General features: G+C 45.6%; 1 protein-coding gene across 1 annotated transcript; it reads left to right on the forward strand.

The window, feature by feature from the left end:
- The first annotated feature begins 463 nt into the window (after positions 1-463).
- On the forward strand, positions 464-19,640 carry GLRX3 (glutaredoxin 3). The gene is made up of 11 exons (XM_084265598.1): positions 464-544; positions 4,591-4,699; positions 7,874-7,948; positions 8,560-8,761; positions 12,902-13,074; positions 13,167-13,228; positions 14,763-14,820; positions 15,997-16,049; positions 17,225-17,264; positions 17,351-17,443; positions 19,366-19,640. Exons 1-11 carry the CDS (start codon positions 474-476, stop codon positions 19,414-19,416), a joined length of 987 nt encoding a protein of 328 aa, XP_084121724.1. The 5' UTR covers positions 464-473; the 3' UTR covers positions 19,417-19,640.
- The last annotated feature ends 952 nt before the right edge of the window (positions 19,641-20,592 follow it).

Below are 20,592 nucleotides of genomic sequence, written 5' to 3' on the forward strand. Positions count from 1 at the left end.
CAGGCATTGAACAGGCTGCCCAGGGAGGTGGTGGGGTCACCGTCCCTGGAGGGGTTTAAAAGGCGTGTGGGTGCTGTGCTTGGGGACACGGGCTGGAGCCGGGCTGGGCAGGGTCAGGCTGGGGTTGGACTCGGTGGTCTGGCGGGTCCCCTCCAGCCCCGGCGCTGCAGTCATTCTATGACACAAGTGCTGCGGCTTCGCATTTCGTTTCCGCGACCCGCACCGCGCTTTCTGGTGAGATCGATGGCCGCGAAGGGGCCGGGCAGCGGTATCCATGAATCCCTGCCTGCAAAGCCAGACTGCCCGCCAGACGCGGAGGGACCGAGCGACAAGCAGCACCCGCCAGCCCCGCCCCGGCCCAAGATGGCCGCCGCTTCCTCCCCGCCGCCACCGCGCCGCCACCGCGCCTGCGCGGCCTCGCTCCCACGTGAGCCGCCGCCACTCCTTCTTCCGGCGGCGGCAGCGGTCCGGCCATGGCGGCGGGGGAGGTGGTGGCGGCCGGCTCGACCGAGCAGTTCCAGCAGCTGCTGCAGCAGCCGGACCGGTGAGGCCCGACGGGCTCGGAGGGAGCGGAGCCTGCCGCCCAGCAGGCCCCGCGGCGGCCTGGCGGGAAGGGCTGGCCTCGCCGCGCTGCCTTTCCGCCGCTCCGCCAGAGAGCGGGGGCTGCCCGGCGAGCGAGGGCGGCGGGGCCGGGGCAGCCCGGCGCTGGGGGGTTGACTCGGCCTTCCTTGGAGCCTGGCTGCGCCGACGCCTCGTCAGCTTGGCCCGAGTTGCGTGAGTGGCCGGTGCCGGCTGCGGGGGAAGGGGGGTGGTAGGCCCGGTGCCGGGGGGGGGTGAGCTGGTGGCGGGCCCGGTGCCGGGGGGGTGGCGGGCCCGGTGCCGGCTGTGAGGCGGGGCGGTAGCGGTGGTGTGTGTGACGGGCGCAGTGCCGGCTGTGTGGCGGGCGGTGTTGGCTGCCCTCTCTGCCCCGCTGTAGGCCCGGGGCTGGCGAAGCCTCTGCGGGGGATAAGAGCCTGCGGCCGGCGGGCTGGGGCAGGGCTGCGCGTTTGTCTTGAGGGCCTGTCTGCTCGGCAGGGCCTCCGGGGCTGCTGCGGCCGGCAGGAGCGGTGCGGGTCTCAGCCTTTGTGCCGCCTCCTGGGCGCTGAGGCGGCAGCAGCACAGCCAGCGTCCCACGCTTTCCCTGAGAAACCTGCTGGCTTTACTGAGAAACGGTGCGAAACTGGACTGCCCGTCTCTCGGGCGGGTCTCTCTCCTCAGCCTGGCTCTGTGCTCGGCTGGGCAGTCGCAGGGCTGTCCTTACCGTGGTGCCGCTGGTTCTCAGTCGCCACGGGGGCTTTTGGTTTGGTATCTGAGGTCTGGAGCCTTTGGGGGGGACTCTGAACGAGCCCCCATAGTTACCCCTGTGAGTAAGCATTAATGGTAACCAGGTGCCTAAAGGAGGAGTGTCAGGCTTGGCTGCGAGCTTGGCTTGTTTGCTGTGCTGCAGCAAAGGGGTAGGAGCTGTTACTGGGGCTTGTAACCCACTAGCTGAGTGTGCCTTTAACTGGGTCTTGTGGGGCAGGTTAAAACGGTGTCTGTGTGGTTTGGCTGCTGTAGTGAGTGGCCTTGAACTGGATGAGAAAAGCGCTTTAAAAAGGGTTATGAAACTCGTAGCATGGCTTTCTTAACAACAACTTATAGACGTGGAAAAATAGGGGGAGAAAAAAATCCCCCGACCCTAGATTCCTGGAAACTTGTTGTGTGAGTTTCAGTTTTCTTTCCTGGAGTTACTCTTCAGCTGAATTGTTGTGTGGGGACATCCCAGAGGAAGGTCAGATGGGTCTTGGAGATTTAAACAGCTTTGGGAACAAGTTAAACTGCTCTGGAAGGTTTTTTTTCAACAACCCCTGAGTGACTCTTGCCACAGAACAGTTTTCTCTTTAATGGATTTGGTTATTTTGGCTACTTTGGTTATTTTCTGCCCTAAGGACGGTGCTCTGACAGGGGGGTTGGACTCTGATCTCTTGAGGTCCCTTCCAACCTCTACAATCCTGTGATTCTGTGACTTTTTATTTTTATTTATGCTTTTTATTTTGGGTGGCCAGAGGAGTAGCTTTAAACACTCAATTAAGTGAGGAAGGAGAAGGTTTCTTCAAGGAGGCATTTTTCTCTTGAAAGATAAAGCTTAAGACAAAAAACATGCTGAATATTTAAGGCTGGGCCTAATGCTATTTTATTGCTAATTTTTTGCCCCCCGAATGTACTTCTGGCTTTTTCTGAACTAACAGGATTATTGCTCATCAGCTGCAACTGCTGGTGTTTTATGCTGACAGTTAATGGGAGTTTTTGTTTCAGAAAATGAATCTTTGACATGAAGTGATTAGTAAACTTTGTGTTATGGAATAAGTGTAAATTTCAAGGCTTGATCTTTTGTAAATGCATCTGGGTTTTGCAGTTGCAACAGATGATCTGAGCCAATGTCTTCAAAATTACAGAGCTGCTTCTATTATTGCTCTGGAATCTGTTGGTTTGCTTGGACTGTGTTTTAGAAAAATCAATTTATAATCCAAGTAATTTAGGCTGCTTATCAGAAAGATTAGAAATACTTAAATCTATGTGTCTTCTCCAAAAGGAGAGTGACCTGTGGAGTAATTCTTTTCTGGATATCCCTGCTGGAGAATGTCTTGCTGTTCTGGTCAGTGGTCTCTTTGGACAGTGTGCTTTAGGACTCTGAACTGATTTAGAAAAAGAAAACCCCAAACATTTAGAAACAAAGCTTTGGGCTCTTTGTTTCCCCCCAGAAAACATCCGATGTGTCCTGTTCTTCCTTCAGCTACTGAAGGTTAAAACAGGTTTCATTCAGGAAAGTTAATTTTATTTTTGGACCCACAGCTCTTCCTCCAAATTGTGAAATATAAAATGATAGAGGAAGAGAAAATTGGGGACTCACTGTAAGCTTTTTTTGTACAGTTCTCTTTTTCTAAAAACTCTACTGTTATTTTTAAATATCTTGTTTGAAGCAAGAAACCCTTTGTTTAGAATCACTTACGTGCCTGGCTTTGCTGACTCTTGTTTTTCTTTCTTTCTTAATGATTTGAATTGCTCTTGCTGTTTTTCAAGTTAAATTTAAACTGCTCAGATACCAGGAGTCTTATTGCAAAATTAAGCTTGTTCTGTGAATGAATTTCTCCAAAACCCACCCTAAACCCCTTGGTGTGTGTGAATTAGAAGGATGGCCTTCACGAAGATAAAAGCTTAGTGCTAAGAGCCAGACTCTGATGGAATGAGGATTAAACAGCCATGTGATGGTGATTCCTCCTCAGATGTGTCCTGCTATGCATGCTGAATTAAATGAGCATTCATGGAATACTTCGTGGTGGCAGGGAAGGGGTCTTGCCCTTCTTGTACCCTAACTGATGTAAAAATTGTGTGTTTTAAATACAGACTCATCCTGCAGTTTCAACTCAACTTCGTTCTGTGCCACTGGAAAAGCTGAGGTACCTCTAAGGAGATGAGACAGTCTAGTAGCAAAATGTTGATTTTTAAATTATGAAAGCAAATTGGTTTTGGTCATTCTTGATAGGTTATTAACAGCTTTGTGGGAAGGGGTCTCAAAGTTGGTATTTCAAATGAAAGCCAAAGCTCTTTTCTCTGCATCAGAGCTGGGTCTGTCATCTGAAATGCCAACCTGCTGCTTTTTTTTCAATTTAAAAATTTTCTGCCTGTTGTGACTAGATATTCTCATCCATATAAATCATACCTTCCCATCCCCCTACCTACCTAATTATTTTCACCTTGTTATTTTGAGGGAGAAAGTTGGCTGTGATGTGGAGATGGCACCTCCAAGTGCTGTCTCCTTTGGCTCGGAGGTCGTAGGTAGAAGGTGTCTGTAGGAGCTGACAGCTGCAGCAGTGTTTGGAAGACCTGTCTCTGTATGGGCAGGTAAAGCTCCTGCCCCAGCTGTCACCTGCCTCTTCCTCTCCCCTCAAGCTCTACACAGAGTTTTGTGATGGAAGTTTATGTGCTAAAACAGTTCTGCAGCCAAGGTTTTACCCTGAGCAGTGAGGTATGGTCTTGGCTTTCTCTAGAAGTCCACCTGAAATGCCACTTACAAGCAGAGTAACTCGCTGCAGTGAGCCTTTCCTGGGGTTTAAATGCTGGTGTCAGTCCTGAGCAGTGAAATCTGTTGGGAGGAGTATTCCCTGAGAGAGTCTCTCAATTAGAGAGGTGGTTTGCCTTCAGGGTCATTGTGGGCAGTGACTTGTGTATGAGAGTGTTGGAAGAATCCAGACAGCACTGGAGCAGATGTCTTCGACTGTGCCTGAGCTCAGGTCTAAATTTGTAAGGCTGGCACTGGCAGGGAAGTAGAACTGCCTTGTTTTGTGTAGTTCCAGTTTATACTAGTCTGTAAACTGCCAGTTTTAATCAGCTTCTGAAGGAGAAACAAGCTCTGACTGACATGATGAAAGACAAGAGGCTATTCCATGAAGATGGGGGGGGTTGATTTGTGGGGTTGTTTTTTGCCATGGCACATCAAGTTTTTATATTGCCTGATTCCCTTTATAAAAATAAGTGCTGATAGTGATTTTTAACTTACTGCTTTATTACCAGGTCCCTCGTCGTTGTCCACTTCTGGGCACCATGGGCTCCTCAGTGTGCTCAGATGAATGAGGTTATGGCAGCACTAGCAAAGGAGCACACACAGGTGGCGTTTGTGAAGGTAAGTCAGGCAGCTGAGCTCGTTTTAATCACAGACCCTTTATTGCAGAGTGTGAGTAGAGTGGTTTGTGAAGGTCCTTCATGTTTAAGGATGGGAGCTGAATGCAAGAGATGCATCAAAAATAGGTGTGATGGAAGCTGCAGGTTCACCTTTCCAGACTTAATATTGCAAGCTTAAATAACACATCCAGTTTACTGCCTTATTTAAAGAAAGAAACATCAGGCTATTGAGACACAACAAAGGTGTGTGTTTCACTAGTTACCTAACACAGGGTTTGAAATTCCTCGTGCCTGCCACGTCTCAGTCCTTCAGTTCTAGAGAGCTGTATTTCTAAAGCATTTCTAACCCCTGATTTGAGATTAATTTGGCAGTGCTGCCCTTCTCAAGTGTTCTAGAGACTTCATTTGTCCCTGTGATGTTGTTAGCTGGCTGACCAGATCCTTTTCTGTCTGATAATAAAGCTGGACAGGAATTTTCACCACGTTTAAAGGAAGGTGAATTGAAGTCTGTGCCACGCTGTCACACCAAGATGACAGTGGTATATCTCTGTGTGCTGTAAACACAGAGATGCTGTGTTTCTGTGAGATCATCTGCACACCCTGGTAGGAGAACCAGTGTGGAGGGAAAAATGAATGTGCTTCATCAACATGCCCCTGGTTTTAAACCAGCTTTGTCTTGTTAACGAGACACTGCAGTGATGATGAGGGCAGGGAGTAATGGAGCAGCCAGCTGTGGGTGAGTGTTTTAATTTGATTTCTTATGGCCTTTAGGTTTTGTGGGTTTTTTAATGATTTCTCTCTCAGTTGGCATTTCTCTGTGAAACAGAAGGATGGAACCATTTTAATGGTAGTGTTTTATTACTTACAGCTTCAAAAGACTAATACCAAACACTTTGAAAATGCAGGTAGGCTCAGGAAAGTTTGAAAACTCTCACTTGCCTCTTTATTAATCTTAATTTATTATTTATGTATAACCCTTATTATTCAGCTGTGATTTATTTTTTAATAACAAGGTCCTGAAGTGATGCAAGTATTGCAAAACTAAGCTCATGGCACCTCCCTTCCCTCTTCCCCCAGTGTTACTGGCATCCTTGCTTTGAGATAATGAGCTACTGAATGACTTGGGTGGCTTTTCTTGATGCTTTTTCTTTGGGGGGGGGGGTGTGGAGATGAATGGAGACAACACCTGACTTGTCATGAGGAATATATTTGATTTTATAAGTTCTTTGTGAGGTTTTGGTCTGTATTCCACAATAGTCAGTCTGCCTGTTAATTGGAAAGAGCCTGTTAACTCCTGTTGACTCCTCAGACTGTTACAAATGACTGACCAAGACGGGCACATCTCAAAGTTACACCCAGAATAGTTAGGAACAGTGCCCTGGGAAGTTCTACCAGTAACAGCAAGTTACTTCAATAAGCACTGAAAGCTGCTCTGTGTGTGTGAACCTCACCAGAGTGGAACACAAGTATCCCAGTAAGCAGGCACTTTTACTGGAAGAGAAAATTAATATTGTAGGTGGAAGTCATTGGATCGTTAGCCACTTGAAAGAGAATAGATAATTGGAATCTATTTACAGCTTTCAGTTTGTGGCTCTAGTTTCTCACTTGGTCCTGTTGGAGCCTTGATTTACAGAAATGGAGGTGAAGCTTGGGCTTCACTCAGTTCTGCCTTGCACTGCTGGGGTAGTGAGCTCATTAAGGGCCTGAATAGCTGGAACAAATCATGCTCTAGCAGGAAAATACCACAGACTCACCAGGATGGAAAAGACCTTTAAACTCATCAAGTCAAGCCATCCCTGTCCTGTGCTGACCCAGCTCCCTGAGCACCTCATCTCCCCTCTGTTAAACACCCCCAGGGCTGAGGACTCAGCCCCTCCCTGGGCAGCCTGTGCCACAGCCCCACAACTCTGCCAGGGAAGAACTTTGCCCTCCCAGCTGAGCTGACCCTGCCCTGGGGCAGCTTGAGCCCATTGCCCCTTGTCCCATCTCCTGTCCCCTGGCTGCAGAGACCATCGCCCACCTCTCTGCACCCTCCTGGCAGGGCAGGGGAGGTGAGGAGAAGGTCTCCCCTCAGCCTCCTCTTCTCCAGGCTCAACACCCCCAGCTCCCTCAGCCGCTCCTCAGAGGATTTGCCCTCCAGCCCCTTCCCCAGCCTGGTTGCCCTTCTCTGCACTCGCTCCAGGACCTCCATGTCCTTCTGATGCTGAGGAGCGCAGATACTCAGAGCTTCACTGCATTTCAGTTAATAGTGAGAAGGAATATAATGCTAAGGCTGGGCAGGGCAGGCAGGAGAAGCTGTTAAGCAGCACTCTTGTTCCTTGTTCATTCCCTGATGGTGGAAGAAGAATTTGGAAGGTGTTTTCTCATGTACACTGGATCACAGCTGCCTGAAACATTTAGACCTCTTACAGCTTTTTCAGCCATGAACTGTGGTTGTTACAGAGGCAGTGTCTTCATGCACCCTGTGCTGCATCTTCTGTGGCCTGGGTAAGCTTTTAGCCTGTGCACAGAAAACCACAACACTGGATTTAATTTGAAGATCCATTTCCCTGGAAAATTCCTACATTATGTAATGCCCAGGTATGCACTTGAACTCCAAGGAAAATTAGAACCAGTGATGTTGACAAGCTTGCTGCTCAGGACTGGGGAGCCTCTCAGGAGTTAAAAATAAAATTTATTAGACATCAATAGCTTATTGAAGAAACACTACTTTTTCCTTCATAATTTGCAGAAGGCTGCAAATGTCAGTCGTGATGTACTGCCCCTTGAAATTAGTCAATAGAGCAAACAGCAAGAATTGCTGTGGGCAGAAAATAAGCACTGTAATCATGACATAACTGGGGTCAATGATTTATGGATTTCAATATAGTGGTAGCTGCATATGATTGAAAATTTACTAGGTCACTAGTGCACCAAAAATTTTATTCGTAGCCTCCAGGCATCTTCTGAAATGTGCAACAAAATAAAAACCTCTGAACCTGTTTTGACACCGTGTAGGCTCAGTGGGTGACATGCCAACCCAGTGAGTCTCATTTAAATGCAAATGTGTCACCAACTTCTGCATCAAACCCTTTTTAAATGTATAAAATGCCTAGAAGAACATTCTAGACAGGATTGACATCCCTAGTCAAACTTTAAAGAAGATTATTTTCATAATCTCTTTGTTTTGTTTTAGCTGGAAGCTGAAGCTGTGCCTGAAGTATCTGAAAAGTATGGAATTAGTTCTGTCCCAACCTTCTTATTCTTTAAGGTAAGAGAAACAGGATTTATGAGAAGATGGATTGCATGTGGATTCTTAATATGTATACTTAATGCTGCTCCCAGAGGGTGGAATGTTAAGAACACAGTGAAGGAACACTTAGTGTGTCTGACTTAAGTCTGTCCATCCAGTGCAGCCAAGAAAAGTAGATAGAAATGGTTCTTACATTTGATGCATAATATTTCAGAGCTTCCTTCACTGTTTTGGGCTGCTTGCATAGCTCTGACTTCAGTTATACCTTGGACTGGGTCAGAAACTCCTCAGTAATGTTTCCTTGTATAGCTCTGGTTCTACAACATGGCAGAAACACGAGTAAATCATCTTCTGGTAGAAATGACAAGTCTCTTTAGGTCCCATTTGCCTGTAAGAATAAAATTCATGGTGTTTTCTTTAGTAAATTCCTCTAAGAACAAATTCTCTAGCCTTGAGAGCAGCCAGGCAACACAATGGCATGAGTCTTGGAGCTGAAGTCTGGCTTAGATCAATACACTAATCCACCCTGCCCCTGAAAATCTATCTTTATATGGTGGCTTTACTGTGTTGCTTTATTACAGTACAAACTCTGAACGTGCTCCTCTAACTCTGTGTTCTGGCTTGTGTAGAATTCCCAGAGAGTGGACAGGTTAGATGGTGCCCATGCCCCAGAGCTCACCAGGAAGGTGCAGCGCCACGCCTCTGGCGGCTCGGGCTCCGCTGCCTCCAGCGACCGTGCAAAAGAAGATCTCAGTGCCCGTTTGAAGAGGCTCATCAACGCTGCCCCTTGCATGCTCTTCATGAAAGGGTCTCCCAAAGAACCTCGCTGTGGTAAGGGTCTGCTGGGGGTCAGTGTGACAGCCCCTCCTTTGGGCTGGTTATCAGGTCTCCTCGGTTCTGCAGGAGATACATGACACTGCAGTCTAGAAATGGTAATGAAGTGTGTCTGTGTTGCTGCTGTGCAGCTAGAGAATTGCTGTTAAATTTTGGAAAGGGCATCATCTCAAAGATGAGGGGGTTTCTAAGTGTGAGGTGCAGTGCTGTCCTTGTGCCTGGACACCTTTCCCCCAGGTAGCTCAGTGCTTACTCCTGACACATCTTGTGTGTGTAGTTACACATGTTGAATTCAGGTGAGAGTCTGAAGAGAGCAATTCAGCTCAAGGACTAACAGGAATTGCCCAATGACTGGGATTTTTGTTGCCACCAACCTCCAGGCCTGGATTTACAATAGAGAGGTGGAAACTGCCAGAGAAGTTAAATTGTCACACAGAACCTCAGTTACTTGTCTCTAAAAGTAAATAAAACATTCTCTTGGCCCCTCTGTGCATGGCTGACAGCAGCATGCACGGGCTTGAGCACTTGCTTGTAATGTTTCTGTATCATGGCAGAGATGCACATGAACTAAATATCTTTAAATCCACTTTGAGGAGAGACATGAGGACTTGTGGACTTCTCTTTCTTCTGGGAAGGGCTCAGCATGCTGCTCGTGCCTGCTCTGAGGTCCATGAGTGCTTGCTTCAGGAGTGATGATGTATCGATGCTGTGTTCACATAATTGTGGGGTGCACACTGCTGGTGGTCCAGCTGTGGAAGTTCTGTGTATTGACTTCAGTTACCTGTTTCAAGTGTGGGCATCCCCATGTAGCTGCTGCTGCTTGGGCTTGTTGGAGTGTGTCTGTTGAGCTTCCAAAAGAAACTGGGTGGAGATCTGTGCAAAGGGAAATGGGTGGAATAGTGTAAAAGAAACTGATTTTACATGTTTTGTCCATTTATCTTGATCTGGAAGGGTTCAAGATGCAGTATCACTGTCCTGTTGGAAGGGGAAGGGATGGGTGGCCATGGAGAATGTGGTGATTTGGTGAGGTGGGAATGGTGCAGACTGGTGCTGTGATTTGCCCAATGTCCTCTGCACTGTGTCTGTGAAGATGTTCTGGTTCAGGAGGGCTACTTGTGTCCTTCCATAAAGTTGTAGTTATTGTAGCTGAGAGTTGGGTGTGTAAAGTACCTAAGTCTTAACATTAACTTAGGTGGCTTTGGGTCAGGACCAGTGCTTGGCAAAGGAGGGAGCTGAGCACCATGTGGCAGTGGGGAAGGTGCTGGGCTCCAGTTGCCATGAGTAGCTTTGGGCTGACAGTGTGTATCAGGCAGGAGAGTGGGAGTCTGGCTGTCAAGAGCTGTGAATTGCAGGGTGTTTAAAGTTATGCAGAGGAAAAGACCCTTGACTGTTTTTCATGTGTTTGAGACTTTGATGGGAGAGAATTTTGAGGCTATTTAAAAAAAAACAACACCACAGAAAACCCATAAAAAAGACCTCAAGGCATCAAGGTTAAAAAAAAGCTAGGCACTTCATAAACTCAATATGGAAAGAGACTTGAGTGTAACACAAATCCATTTCCATGTCTTAATATGAAAAAGCAGATCCTTCTCAAAGCTTTCAGTTGTTACATTTGATCCCTGGGGCTCCATGAAACATGCACAGGAGGTACTTACCTAAATAGAAGCCTGTATTAAAATTGGAAGTATTAAAACAAGTGAGCTTGCAGCTCCTAATTTTGCAGGTAAATACCTTGCCTGAGTGAGGCTGCTGTGCTGGTTCCTGGCAGGAGCTGGGAGAGGTTAGTGTAAGCTGGGTCTGCTGAACTTCCAAGAATAGCCAAAGTCATCTTCAAGGTGAAGGTAATTTAACATTTTGTCAGAGATGATGCAGACCTGCTGTAGCAGGAGCACTAAAAATAGAATCCAATAAAAGGAGCTGTGCCTGTTCAGAGGTGAAGGCAGTTTTGAATCCTGTCTGTTTTGATGCAGATCACAGGATTGCACTCATTGGCAGCAGAGGGAACCCTACCCAGCTGTGTATTTTGGGATCTTCTTGTAGTTGGTAATTTCTTTGCTGGAGAAGCCAGCTAAGCACAGTGTGAGGTGAGGTCTGTCCCCTTGGCTCTGTGTTTGCTGGCAGCTGTGCATGGTCACTCTGTGCATTGCATTGTCCCAGCAGATTCATTTGGGGTTGTGCTGGGGGTTGTTTATTTGCTTCATTAATACCACCATTCATTTACTGTGCTGCTGTTGGGGTGGAATCTGGAGTGGCATTAGTGGTCGTTTGGATAACTGCTTAAAACACTGTTAGTGGTTTAATTACTCCCTGTAATGCATGTATGGAATTTCTTCAGGAATTCATCCTGCATCTTGTGTGAGGAAAGGAAAGCTGTGCTGGCACTTCATCCCCCAGCATCACACTTCCAGGCTTGCTACCCCAACCCTTCAAAACGAAGCACAGCCGATCAATCCTCCCTGCTTGCATGTAACTGCCTACAGCTAAAATACAGCTCCCCCCAACTCCTTACCCTAGAAAGGAGCTAATGTATTGGTGATGGAATAACTATCAGCAATCAGCCTTTAGCTGTTTACTAATGAACTCCCAGATGTATGAGGGATCTCAGGATCTGTGTTTCACTTCAGGCTGTACATGAACTTCACACTGCAGCCGTAGAAGGAAAAGCAGCTGAGATGCTGTGGATATAAATGCTGCTACTTCACATCTCAATAAATGGCAGGTCATGAAAACTGCAGAAAGCTGCAGTGAAAATCCCTATTTCAACATCTGATAGGTGATCTTGCAAGCTGAAATCAAAGGTTATTCTTGTGTGGCACTTTGATGCCTTTTCCCATTTAAAGCTGCCTTATTTTTGTATTCCTTTTTGAGAGCCTTTAAGCATTGTCTCTCTTTTAATAGCTGTCTATAGATTTCCATTTGCCTTCACAGCGTTTGTTGGAATTCTTTTGAGGGAATGGGTAGGATTGCAAGGGCATTTGAATCCAAAATAGAACGAATTGGCAAAAATAAAAAGCAGATGCTGTTACCACACAGAGTTCTGGAGAGATTCTCATGGATCCTGTTTGCAAACTGTATGATAGCATTGTCTGTGGGGGGCTTCTGCCTCCTTAGGGGAGGGATGGGCATGAGCACACCAGTGCCAGCGCTTGGAATACTTCTGGATAAAGACCACGTGCTGGAAATGAAGCAAAACTCCAAAATCTTTCAATGCATTGCAGTGTACTTAGTGTTTTTTCCTGATGAGCATAATTTTCATGGCAAAGAGTTGGCTTTGAACATGAGCCTGAGGTTTCCTTTCAGGTTACCACACAAAAAATGGACTTGTTGATGTCAAGGATGACCCATGCCTATGTGTGAGCAGTGGGTGTGTGTGTCTTAGGCTTCTGAAATTGATTTTGAAGAATTTCTGTGGAGACTTAAGGTTTTGAAGAACCATTTGTTGTCTTTAAAAAGAAATAAATCGCTATGGCAAATTTCTGATAGAGAAGGGGGGTTGTTTGACAGTGAAGCTTTGTGTGGGTTTCCCTCTGGTGTAGGATGATTTATGTGATTATAGACTGTGAATTCTATAATACTTAAATTATTATTTAGCATTTTAAACATAGTATGATGATTTTGTTAGGAGAAAGTTGCGTAGCTGCTGAAGGGAGAAACTTTTTCCCCAAGGTTGGCCACATAATAAACTTCTAAAACCTGGGTGTTTACCTCAGTATATTCTGTGCTTAACATACTGCTGGGATAGTGTTGCCAGAGCAGAGCATGATGAAAACTTGTCATGAGGGAAGGCAAAGCATGGTGTGAAAGTGTCACAAGGGTGGTAAAATCACCTGAAGTACTCATGTGAACATAAAGAAGTTAAAAAAGGGGGTCTACCTTTTCCCCTCAAGTAGGAAAGGACATGCTCTTAAAGCAAAAGTAGGAGTAAAACGTTACAAAAGCCAAATTTCAAAGTTAGAGCTGGTGGCACAGCAGGGGGCCTTGATAATATTTGAGGATATGGATAGAGCAAAGAATAACACACTGGAGTGGTTGTGAACTTGCTGACTGGAAGAACTGCATTTTTTTAAATGAATAAGGTCCAGTATGGACACAAGAATGCTCTGTAAGTAAATGTAACTCCTCTTCTTGTGTTTGCAGGTTTCAGCAAGCAGATGGTGGAGATCCTCAACAAACACAGCATCTCATTTAGCAGCTTTGATATTTTTTCTGATGAAGAAGTTCGTCAGGGACTGAAGACATACTCTAATTGGCCAACTTACCCACAGCTCTATGTAGCTGGAGAGCTTATAGGTGGACTTGATATTGTCAAGGTTAGAAACAGAGAAATTCCTGATCTTCTTGGTTGTCAGAAATGTGTTTTTTCTTGGGTTTTAAGTCTGATTTTTCTTCTCCATCTCACCAGGAACTTGAGGCATCTGGAGAACTGGACACGGTCTGTCCCAAGACACAGAAGCTGGAGGACAGGTATGATGTGTTATGTCACTGTTGTAAGGGTGTCTGGTTTTTGAGGTATGTTCATTTATACAGGGGAAGCTCCTTAGACAGATTCATCTTCTTTGACATTATCAAAAGGGTGTCAAGAATTTCTCTAAGTACAGAACTCCTGCAGTTGTTTAATATGCTCCATTTTCTATGTGCAGTAGGCATCACTTATATATGAAGCTATATTGTTCCAACTGACTTTGCTTATTATAGTTGTAGCTTGTTAACTTCTAATTACAGCAGGACTGTGTAGATTCCTTCTTGCCTGTCTTTCAAGAATATCTGCTTTAAGGATGACTGAGAAGATAATCTTTTAAACATTAAGAGCTTTTGTTAGCTTTATTTGATGTAGACTTTGTAATGATGATGTCACTGGAGGCTCATCTCACTTTTACTCATCTCCTTCAATTCCTGCTTTCTTTCACCTTGGCAACATGAGTATGTGCTGCATCAGTGGGAAGCTGTTGCTTCCTGACTCAGGTGTAATATCTGGAAACCAATTTATTCCCATTTGAAGGTGTTTGAAGTTCTGGTGTGCCCCAGGCAGCCAAGCTCCAGATAGCTGGGAAGTCCTTCTGTTGGAGAAGTTGCTAGTAGGAGTGGCTGCTTTTCCCTGGTTCTTGTGTGATCAGTGCCACTGATATGCAGAGGAGGGCTGGTTTCCTGAGAAGGTGGCCTGTACCTTGAAGGCAGATAGGATCTGGTAGATCCCCTCTTGCTGCCTGAGGATGGCAAGAGCAAGTTATACAGTGCTCTAGATGTGACTGGTTGTGGCTCTTTGGCTTTCTCAGTGCAGGGGAGAAATAATGTAATGCAGGATATTCCTTTCAGAGTTGTGTAATTAGTAACTCCTTTTGAATGTGTCCCATGGCAGCAGCTTACCCTTGTTCCTCTAGTAACTTGTAAATCATTTCACCAAGGCCACAAAAAGAAACCCCTGTGTTTTGCATTTTGAGGTTAAATTGTGCATCAGCTGTCAGAGAAAGCCTTTCCTGAGAGAAGGTGAGAATGGGAGTGTCTGTGGGTAGAGCAGCATCAGGAGAGGGGTCAGCAGGGCAAACCAGACCTACTCCTGGTTTTGGTCATGGTTACCCATAGATCTTAGGACTGGTAGACAATGGGTATGGCTCTTAACTGTGCAAAAGCCCTTCTCCTGTGGAGAATGAGAAATGCTGAGTAGTATTGTATTTGGTATGTGAAAAAGCAGTATGTCATGAGGTACTGACACTGTATTTAGAATATCCTAAAATGATGTTTCTCCTTAAACTTGCTGCTGCTTGGTACTTAGAGGCCAGACTAGAAAAGTAAATTCTTGCTGTAAAACTAACAGGATGGTTCAGATTAATTCACTAGAGTTACTGTCAGCAATCCTGATGAGTGGAGTTGCTTATAACAGTGTTTTGTTGGCATCTGCTGAAGCTGTGAGTTGCTGCTTTATACTTTTGTTTTCCTGATGAAGCAAAGCTTGAGGTAGTAACTGAGCTGATTTCTGTCTTTGTGTTTTCCCCTTCTGTAGGCTTAGACTCTTGATAAACAAAGCTCCTGTGATGCTTTTCATGAAGGGAAGCAAACAGGTAAGATTGCTGTATTAAGTTCTATTATGTAGCATTGAAAACAGTTTTTTAAATGGTGACAATTACCTTCTTTTCCTCAAAGTTAATGATGCTGGGAAGTAGGTTATGTGCCTTCATTTGGTGCTTCTGCAAGCCATGTAGTCTCTGTTTGATGGAAACCCATGGCTAAAATGCTGAGAGGTGTCTTACTGTAAAATTGGGGCATTTGGTGCCCTGCAGTGAGGTGTGTCAGTTGATCTACAGCTCAGGAATGATTGGAGGAAGGGGCAGGCCCTTTTGGTCTTTGATCATCTTTGCAGATAATGGATTTTCTTTTGATGTTCTGAGTGCTTGCCCCACAATATTTACCCTCTTATTGCCCAAAACTCTCTCCCTGGATGTGTGTTTCTTGAAATTTCCCTCTGACCCAATTGGATGAGGTGTCCTCTATCTTTCTATGATTCCTCTGGCTTTATTGTGCTTTCACAACTGCATTTAGTAAAAGCTGTGAGATGTTTTTAAGGCTAAAGTATAATACCACATGCCATAAATGAACCACATTCTGATGTGCATGCAGTGGTGTGTGCCTGGAGTCTTTAAGCTGCACTTAATTACCTTGCTCACTGAAATGAAGATAGTGATGGAAGACAGGCAGCTGCTAACAGTTAGGATTAGAATAATAGTGAATGACTGCAAGCCACAGGGTCAGTCTGTCCCTGTGTTGTGTGCTCAAGCAGCCAGGGGATAAGTGGTGCCCTTTACCCCAGCCAGGCAGCACTGCTCCTCTGTGAGAATTGCTCACCCCACTCAGGCTGTCCAGGGGAGTGGAGCACAGGGGCAGTGGCTGCAGATAGTGATTGCATGCTATAGATGTATCTGTAGGGTGTTTTTAAGGGGTATAGAGGTAGGGGACAGCTCGTTGGTGGGGCCTTCTATCACTTCACACCACAACTGAGGAGAGTGTTTCACAGTCTCCATGTTTTCATTTATTTCAGCAGAATATATCTAGAGACAGACATTGAGCACTGTGTAAAGCTCAACAGAAAGAATGAAAAAAGGCTTAGCAGTATTGTTCATCCAGTAAGGTCACCACTAGCAATACATTGGTAATAGCTTTAGTGTGGCTTGAGGAGCTGGAATTCTGTGGATTAAACACAGCAGGTGCATGTTTTAACATCTGTGTGTTCTGCATTCTAGATGGCAAAGTGTGGATTCAGCAAGCAAATCATAGAGATCATAAACAGCACTGGGTACGTAAGCGTGGGGGGTGTTTCATTTGGGAAGCCAGTTCTGCTTTAAAAACTGCATTTTATTTATGAAGAGTTTGGGAAGTAGTAGTGGCAGACTTCCCAAAAGGTAACTCCCTCTGTTTAAGAGTGTTTTGAAGTACCTTTACTGAAACGCCCATGCTGTAAATCAGCACTATGCTTGTTTGATACACATCAGATGTGATGTGTTGGGTGTTACACTGCTGTAGCACTCCCAAACACTGATTGCCTTGCTTGGATTAAGGAGAGGGTTTTTTTTTCTTTCTTCTGTGATTGGTGACATGAAAGAAATCCTTCCACTCTGATAAGCAGCACTTCTTAGAGAGGTGTCTCTTGATCTGCTTCCTTAATCTTGGAGCCTCTCATGTTATCTGGCCTCAGTTTTCGCTCTTCAAAGCAAATCTTTCTGCAGTGAGGGAGATATTAGTATCATCTTCCATTAACTGAACCCCTGTTTCATTTGTACTGCTAGTTAGAGGTTAAGCAGATGTCTGAATTGCTAGATGTTAGCTTGGGTTTTGGAGATGATGGATAACTATATATCAGTATATAGTTTTATAGGAAGTATGTGGCAGTCATTCAAGTCATTGTTCCTTGTCACCAGCCCTGGTCCTCTTGCAGGAATCTCCATGGTTGCTGGTTACCCAGGAGTGCCAGTTTTTAGACTATTAGGCATTGCATACCTAAACCTGTGCCTGAGCCAGCCAGAGGTGAGATGTACAATGGCATTTGATTGCTGTGGCTTTACACAAGAGGTATCTGAAGACAGCTGCAGCTGGTTGAGTCTGTAATAAAAACCTCAGAAGTCTGTCTGTGAGGGGGGTTATTTTGTTGTGTGGGGATTTTTTCTTGTATTATTTTGTTGTTTGGGTTTTTTTTTTTAAAAGCTCCTAGTGGACAGAATTACTCCAAATGCATTTTGGCCAAGTAGAGCCTAAGCTACAGGGCTTAACTTTTTACTGCCTCATTCTGTCATCTGTGTATTATAGGAAGATTCCCATGAAATTTGGGTGCTGGTTTCTCTTACATTACAGTTCTTGGTGTGTGAAGTGCTGACTTTTCACTCCCTGTTACCTGTGAATTGGGAAGCTGGCTGGTAAACACCCCCACTCAGGGGTCTTCAGTAAATGATCCTGTGTCCTCTTTCTTTTTCCCAGTGTTGATTATGAGACATTTGACATTCTGGAAGATGAAGAGGTAATTAAGGAGGGTTTCATTTCCATTCCTGAGGATGTCATTGTTGCTCTTAAGCTGAAGTTTACATTGAAGCTTCTGTTCCTCAGGTGCGACAAGGATTAAAGACCTTCTCAAACTGGCCAACGTACCCTCAGTTGTATGTGAAAGGAGAACTTGTTGGAGGGCTGGATATTATTAAGGTAGGAATGGGAGAGTCTTGTTTGGCATGTGGATGGGCTGTTTGTTTAAAACCATAGAGGTGTTTTCTGCCCATAACCTACAGAGATTCCCATGTAGCAGCCCTAGACCTTGAAACCCAAAGACCTGGTTGCTTTTACTGTGGCTGTGTCCAGATCTGTGCTCCTCACCATCAGAAGGACACTGAGGTCCTGGAGCGAGTCCAGAGAAGGGCAACCAGGCTGGGGAAGGGGCTGGAGGGCAAATCCTCTGAGGAGCAGCTGAGGGAGCTGGGGGTGTTGAGCCTGGAGAAGAGGAGGCTGAGGGGAGCCCTTCTCCCCACCTCCCCTGCCCTGCCAGGGGGGTGCAGAGAGGTGGGCGATGGTCTCTGCAGCCAGGGGACAGGAGATGGGACAAGGGGCAATGGGCTCAAGCTGCCCCAGGGCAGGGTCAGCTCAGCTGGGAGGGCAAAGTTCTTCCCTGGCAGAGTTGTGGGGCTGTGGCACAGGCTGCCCAGGGAGGGGCTGAGTCCCCAGCCCTGGGGGTGTTGAACAGAGGGGAGATGAGGTGCTCAGGGAGCTGGGTCAGCACAGGACAGGGACGGTTGGACTCCAGGAGCTTAAAGGGCTTTTCCAACCCTGAGACTGATTCTGTGATTCTCTTAGCTCAGTGTAGAGTTGAAAGGAACTCTAAATCTCCAGCGTTCCCATACACCAAGATTTAGCAGTGAAATGTCTTTTCCTGACAGCAGTCAGTTACTGTTACTGTAAAGACCCTGTTTACCCCCTGGGTGCATTTTTACAGGTTTCTCTTCCTTAGTTCTACTTCTGACATTGCTTTTCTCCAATAAGGTGGGTGAGACATTTTTTCCTAGCAAACAGTCTCTTTGCTGGAAAGAAAGTGAGGTTTATTGTGGTTGTTTCAACACACCCTGCAGCAACAAAAATAGATCTGCATCTGTTACTGTGGTTTTTGATTTTTGTAACAGAGCAGGCACACTCTTCTAAACCCCAAATACTCCTGAGCCCATTCTTGTCTGAATGTTTTATAGCCAATTCCTCAGACATTGCAACTCCTGGGAAGATACGATCAATAAATCTCATTTAGTTCTAAAAATACTGGTATTACTTAAATTATATAGATGACTTTAATTTTATTTATTTAACAAGTGTGTGGGTTATTTTGGTGATCAGTAAGTACAGTCCTGGGCATTGCAGAGATGCTGCAAAATCTTTCTCCCTGGTATTTAAATGTAATTTGTCTGTTTGTGTTGTTGGACTGTGTTCAGCTCACACTGACTAACTTGTATGGGTAGAAGGATGTTGTCAGTGTGTTAAAATGCATTCCCTAATATAGCATAGCATGGAATAAAACTGAGGCAGTTCTTTCTGGAAAATAATATATGCTCCACAACACATTACTTTAAAACAGCTTAAAACTTGCTATAGAGATAGAGAACAGCCTTGTAACTTGAATTTAAATTACCAAGATAATACAGGCCTTACAAATCTGTTACTGTCCTGTTTGTTTTACACTATGGTAGTCTCAAAATCTATCAGTGTGTGGCCGTCTCTTCATCTTTTCATTTTGTGGGAGGCATTTTGGAAGCTGTAAAGTTTTGCATCTGCCTAAATTATGTCTGGAATTACATCTGTGGGAGAGGGAGACCAGGGCTTTACCTGCTCAAGTTGATACCAACCAGCTCTTCTGAAGGTTTATCTTTTCACTAAACCTTCCTCTCTAACTAAACAGACAGGAAACAGAATTTAAACACAAGATTATGAACTTCAGTGTCGTGGTGAAGAGGAACCTCTAGTAGGTCACCTCATGTGTTCCCTTAACAGGCAGTGACTCAATTTCCTTGTCTGTAAACTGTCCCTATGGAAATCTGGTGGTGTCATCACAGAGCACACATGGAGATTAATTGCTGTGTCTGTCTTTGCAGGAACTGAAGGAAAGTGGTGAACTGTTGCCTATTCTGAAAGGAGAGAATTAACAGGGAAGGACGTCAGTGGGATCCAAGACACTTGGACCAGTTGCTGGGTTCTAGATCATGTTGGAGCAATACACAACTTAGCCCTGTGGAGCCAGCCAGGAGTAAATAAAGACAGCTCGTGTACTCTGTGTGTTTCACAAGACCATGCTACCTGTGAAAACGTGTTTCTGCTGAAGATACCATGTCAAGATCTTCAGGCTCAATTAAAGCATCATGCTGAGGAACTTTGTGTTTGTTACTGCTCTCTCTCTGTGTGCTCACTGCATCTGGGTGTTTCAGAACTGGGTGATGACACCCCTGTTCACTGGGTGGGGTGGGGGCTCAGCTCTCATTAGCAGCACATTAATGGGCACACCTCTGTGGCAGGGAGCAGCAGCATCTTCTGTCCCCACAAATAGCTGTTTTCATGTCTAGTGAGTGATACATGTGCTCTTGAAACCCCCATCCAGTGCAGGATTAAGAAGTTATTAATGACTTTCAGTTGGATACTATGCATCTTCATTATCTGAGCAGGTACAGTAACTGTTAATTTTGGATGTTGGGCCTATTCTAACACAGGTTTTTGGTCACACTTAAGTGAGGGTGGCAATGAGCCAATAAACAGTGATCAGGCCTGTCTCGGTGTAGCATCAGTGCTCCTGGGTTTAGAGGGAGAGGTTTGCTCTCTGGGCTGTGACTTTGCAGTGTAAATCACTGTGTTAATACATGACTCCTTTGCCTCTGTATTCAGAGGATTTAATTTGGTTTTAATCCCCCTTTTGATACCTGTAATGCTCTGAAATATTATGGGCTGACCAGCAAACCAGCTCCAGCCCAGCTGTGATCACAGGTACGAGCAGGAGGATGTGTCTCTTCCAGAGAAACATGCATTGCTTTCAGGTCTGAGTCCTGGGCACCTGTGCTGAGACTGGTGAGGTTTTCACTCTGGGAGGTGTTTGTATGTCAGTGAGATACCACAGCATTTCAGGTTGGTTACACGTGGAGTGCTGTGTGTGAGGGCAGCACCGGCTGCTCCCTTCCAGCTGTTGGGAGTGCCTGGGCTGGGTGCAGCGAAGAAGCCAAGGACCCCTTGATGGAGAGGTCTAACCTGAGGAGGAGCAAGCCCCTCTTGTGAAACCCACAGCACGAAGCCCTGGTGAGCTGAACATTGCCTGAACCCCCCAGGTAAACGTTGGA

This window comes from Gallinula chloropus (genome assembly GCF_964237585.1).
Source record: "Gallinula chloropus genome assembly, chromosome: 5".
Lineage (NCBI taxonomy): Eukaryota > Metazoa > Chordata > Aves > Gruiformes > Rallidae > Gallinula > Gallinula chloropus.

Excerpts from the sequence above, each read along its gene's own strand:
- GLRX3 (XM_084265598.1), top strand. The coding sequence starts at position 474 with ATGGCGGCGGGGGAGGTGGTGGCGGCCGGCTCGACCGAGCAGTTCCAG. Across the intron at positions 545-4,590 it reads CTGCTGCAGCAGCCGGACCG|GTCCCTCGTCGTTGTCCACT; the intron begins GTGAGGCCCGAC and ends CTTTATTACCAG. Across the intron at positions 17,444-19,365 it reads GAGGGCTGGATATTATTAAG|GAACTGAAGGAAAGTGGTGA; the intron begins GTAGGAATGGGA and ends CTGTCTTTGCAG.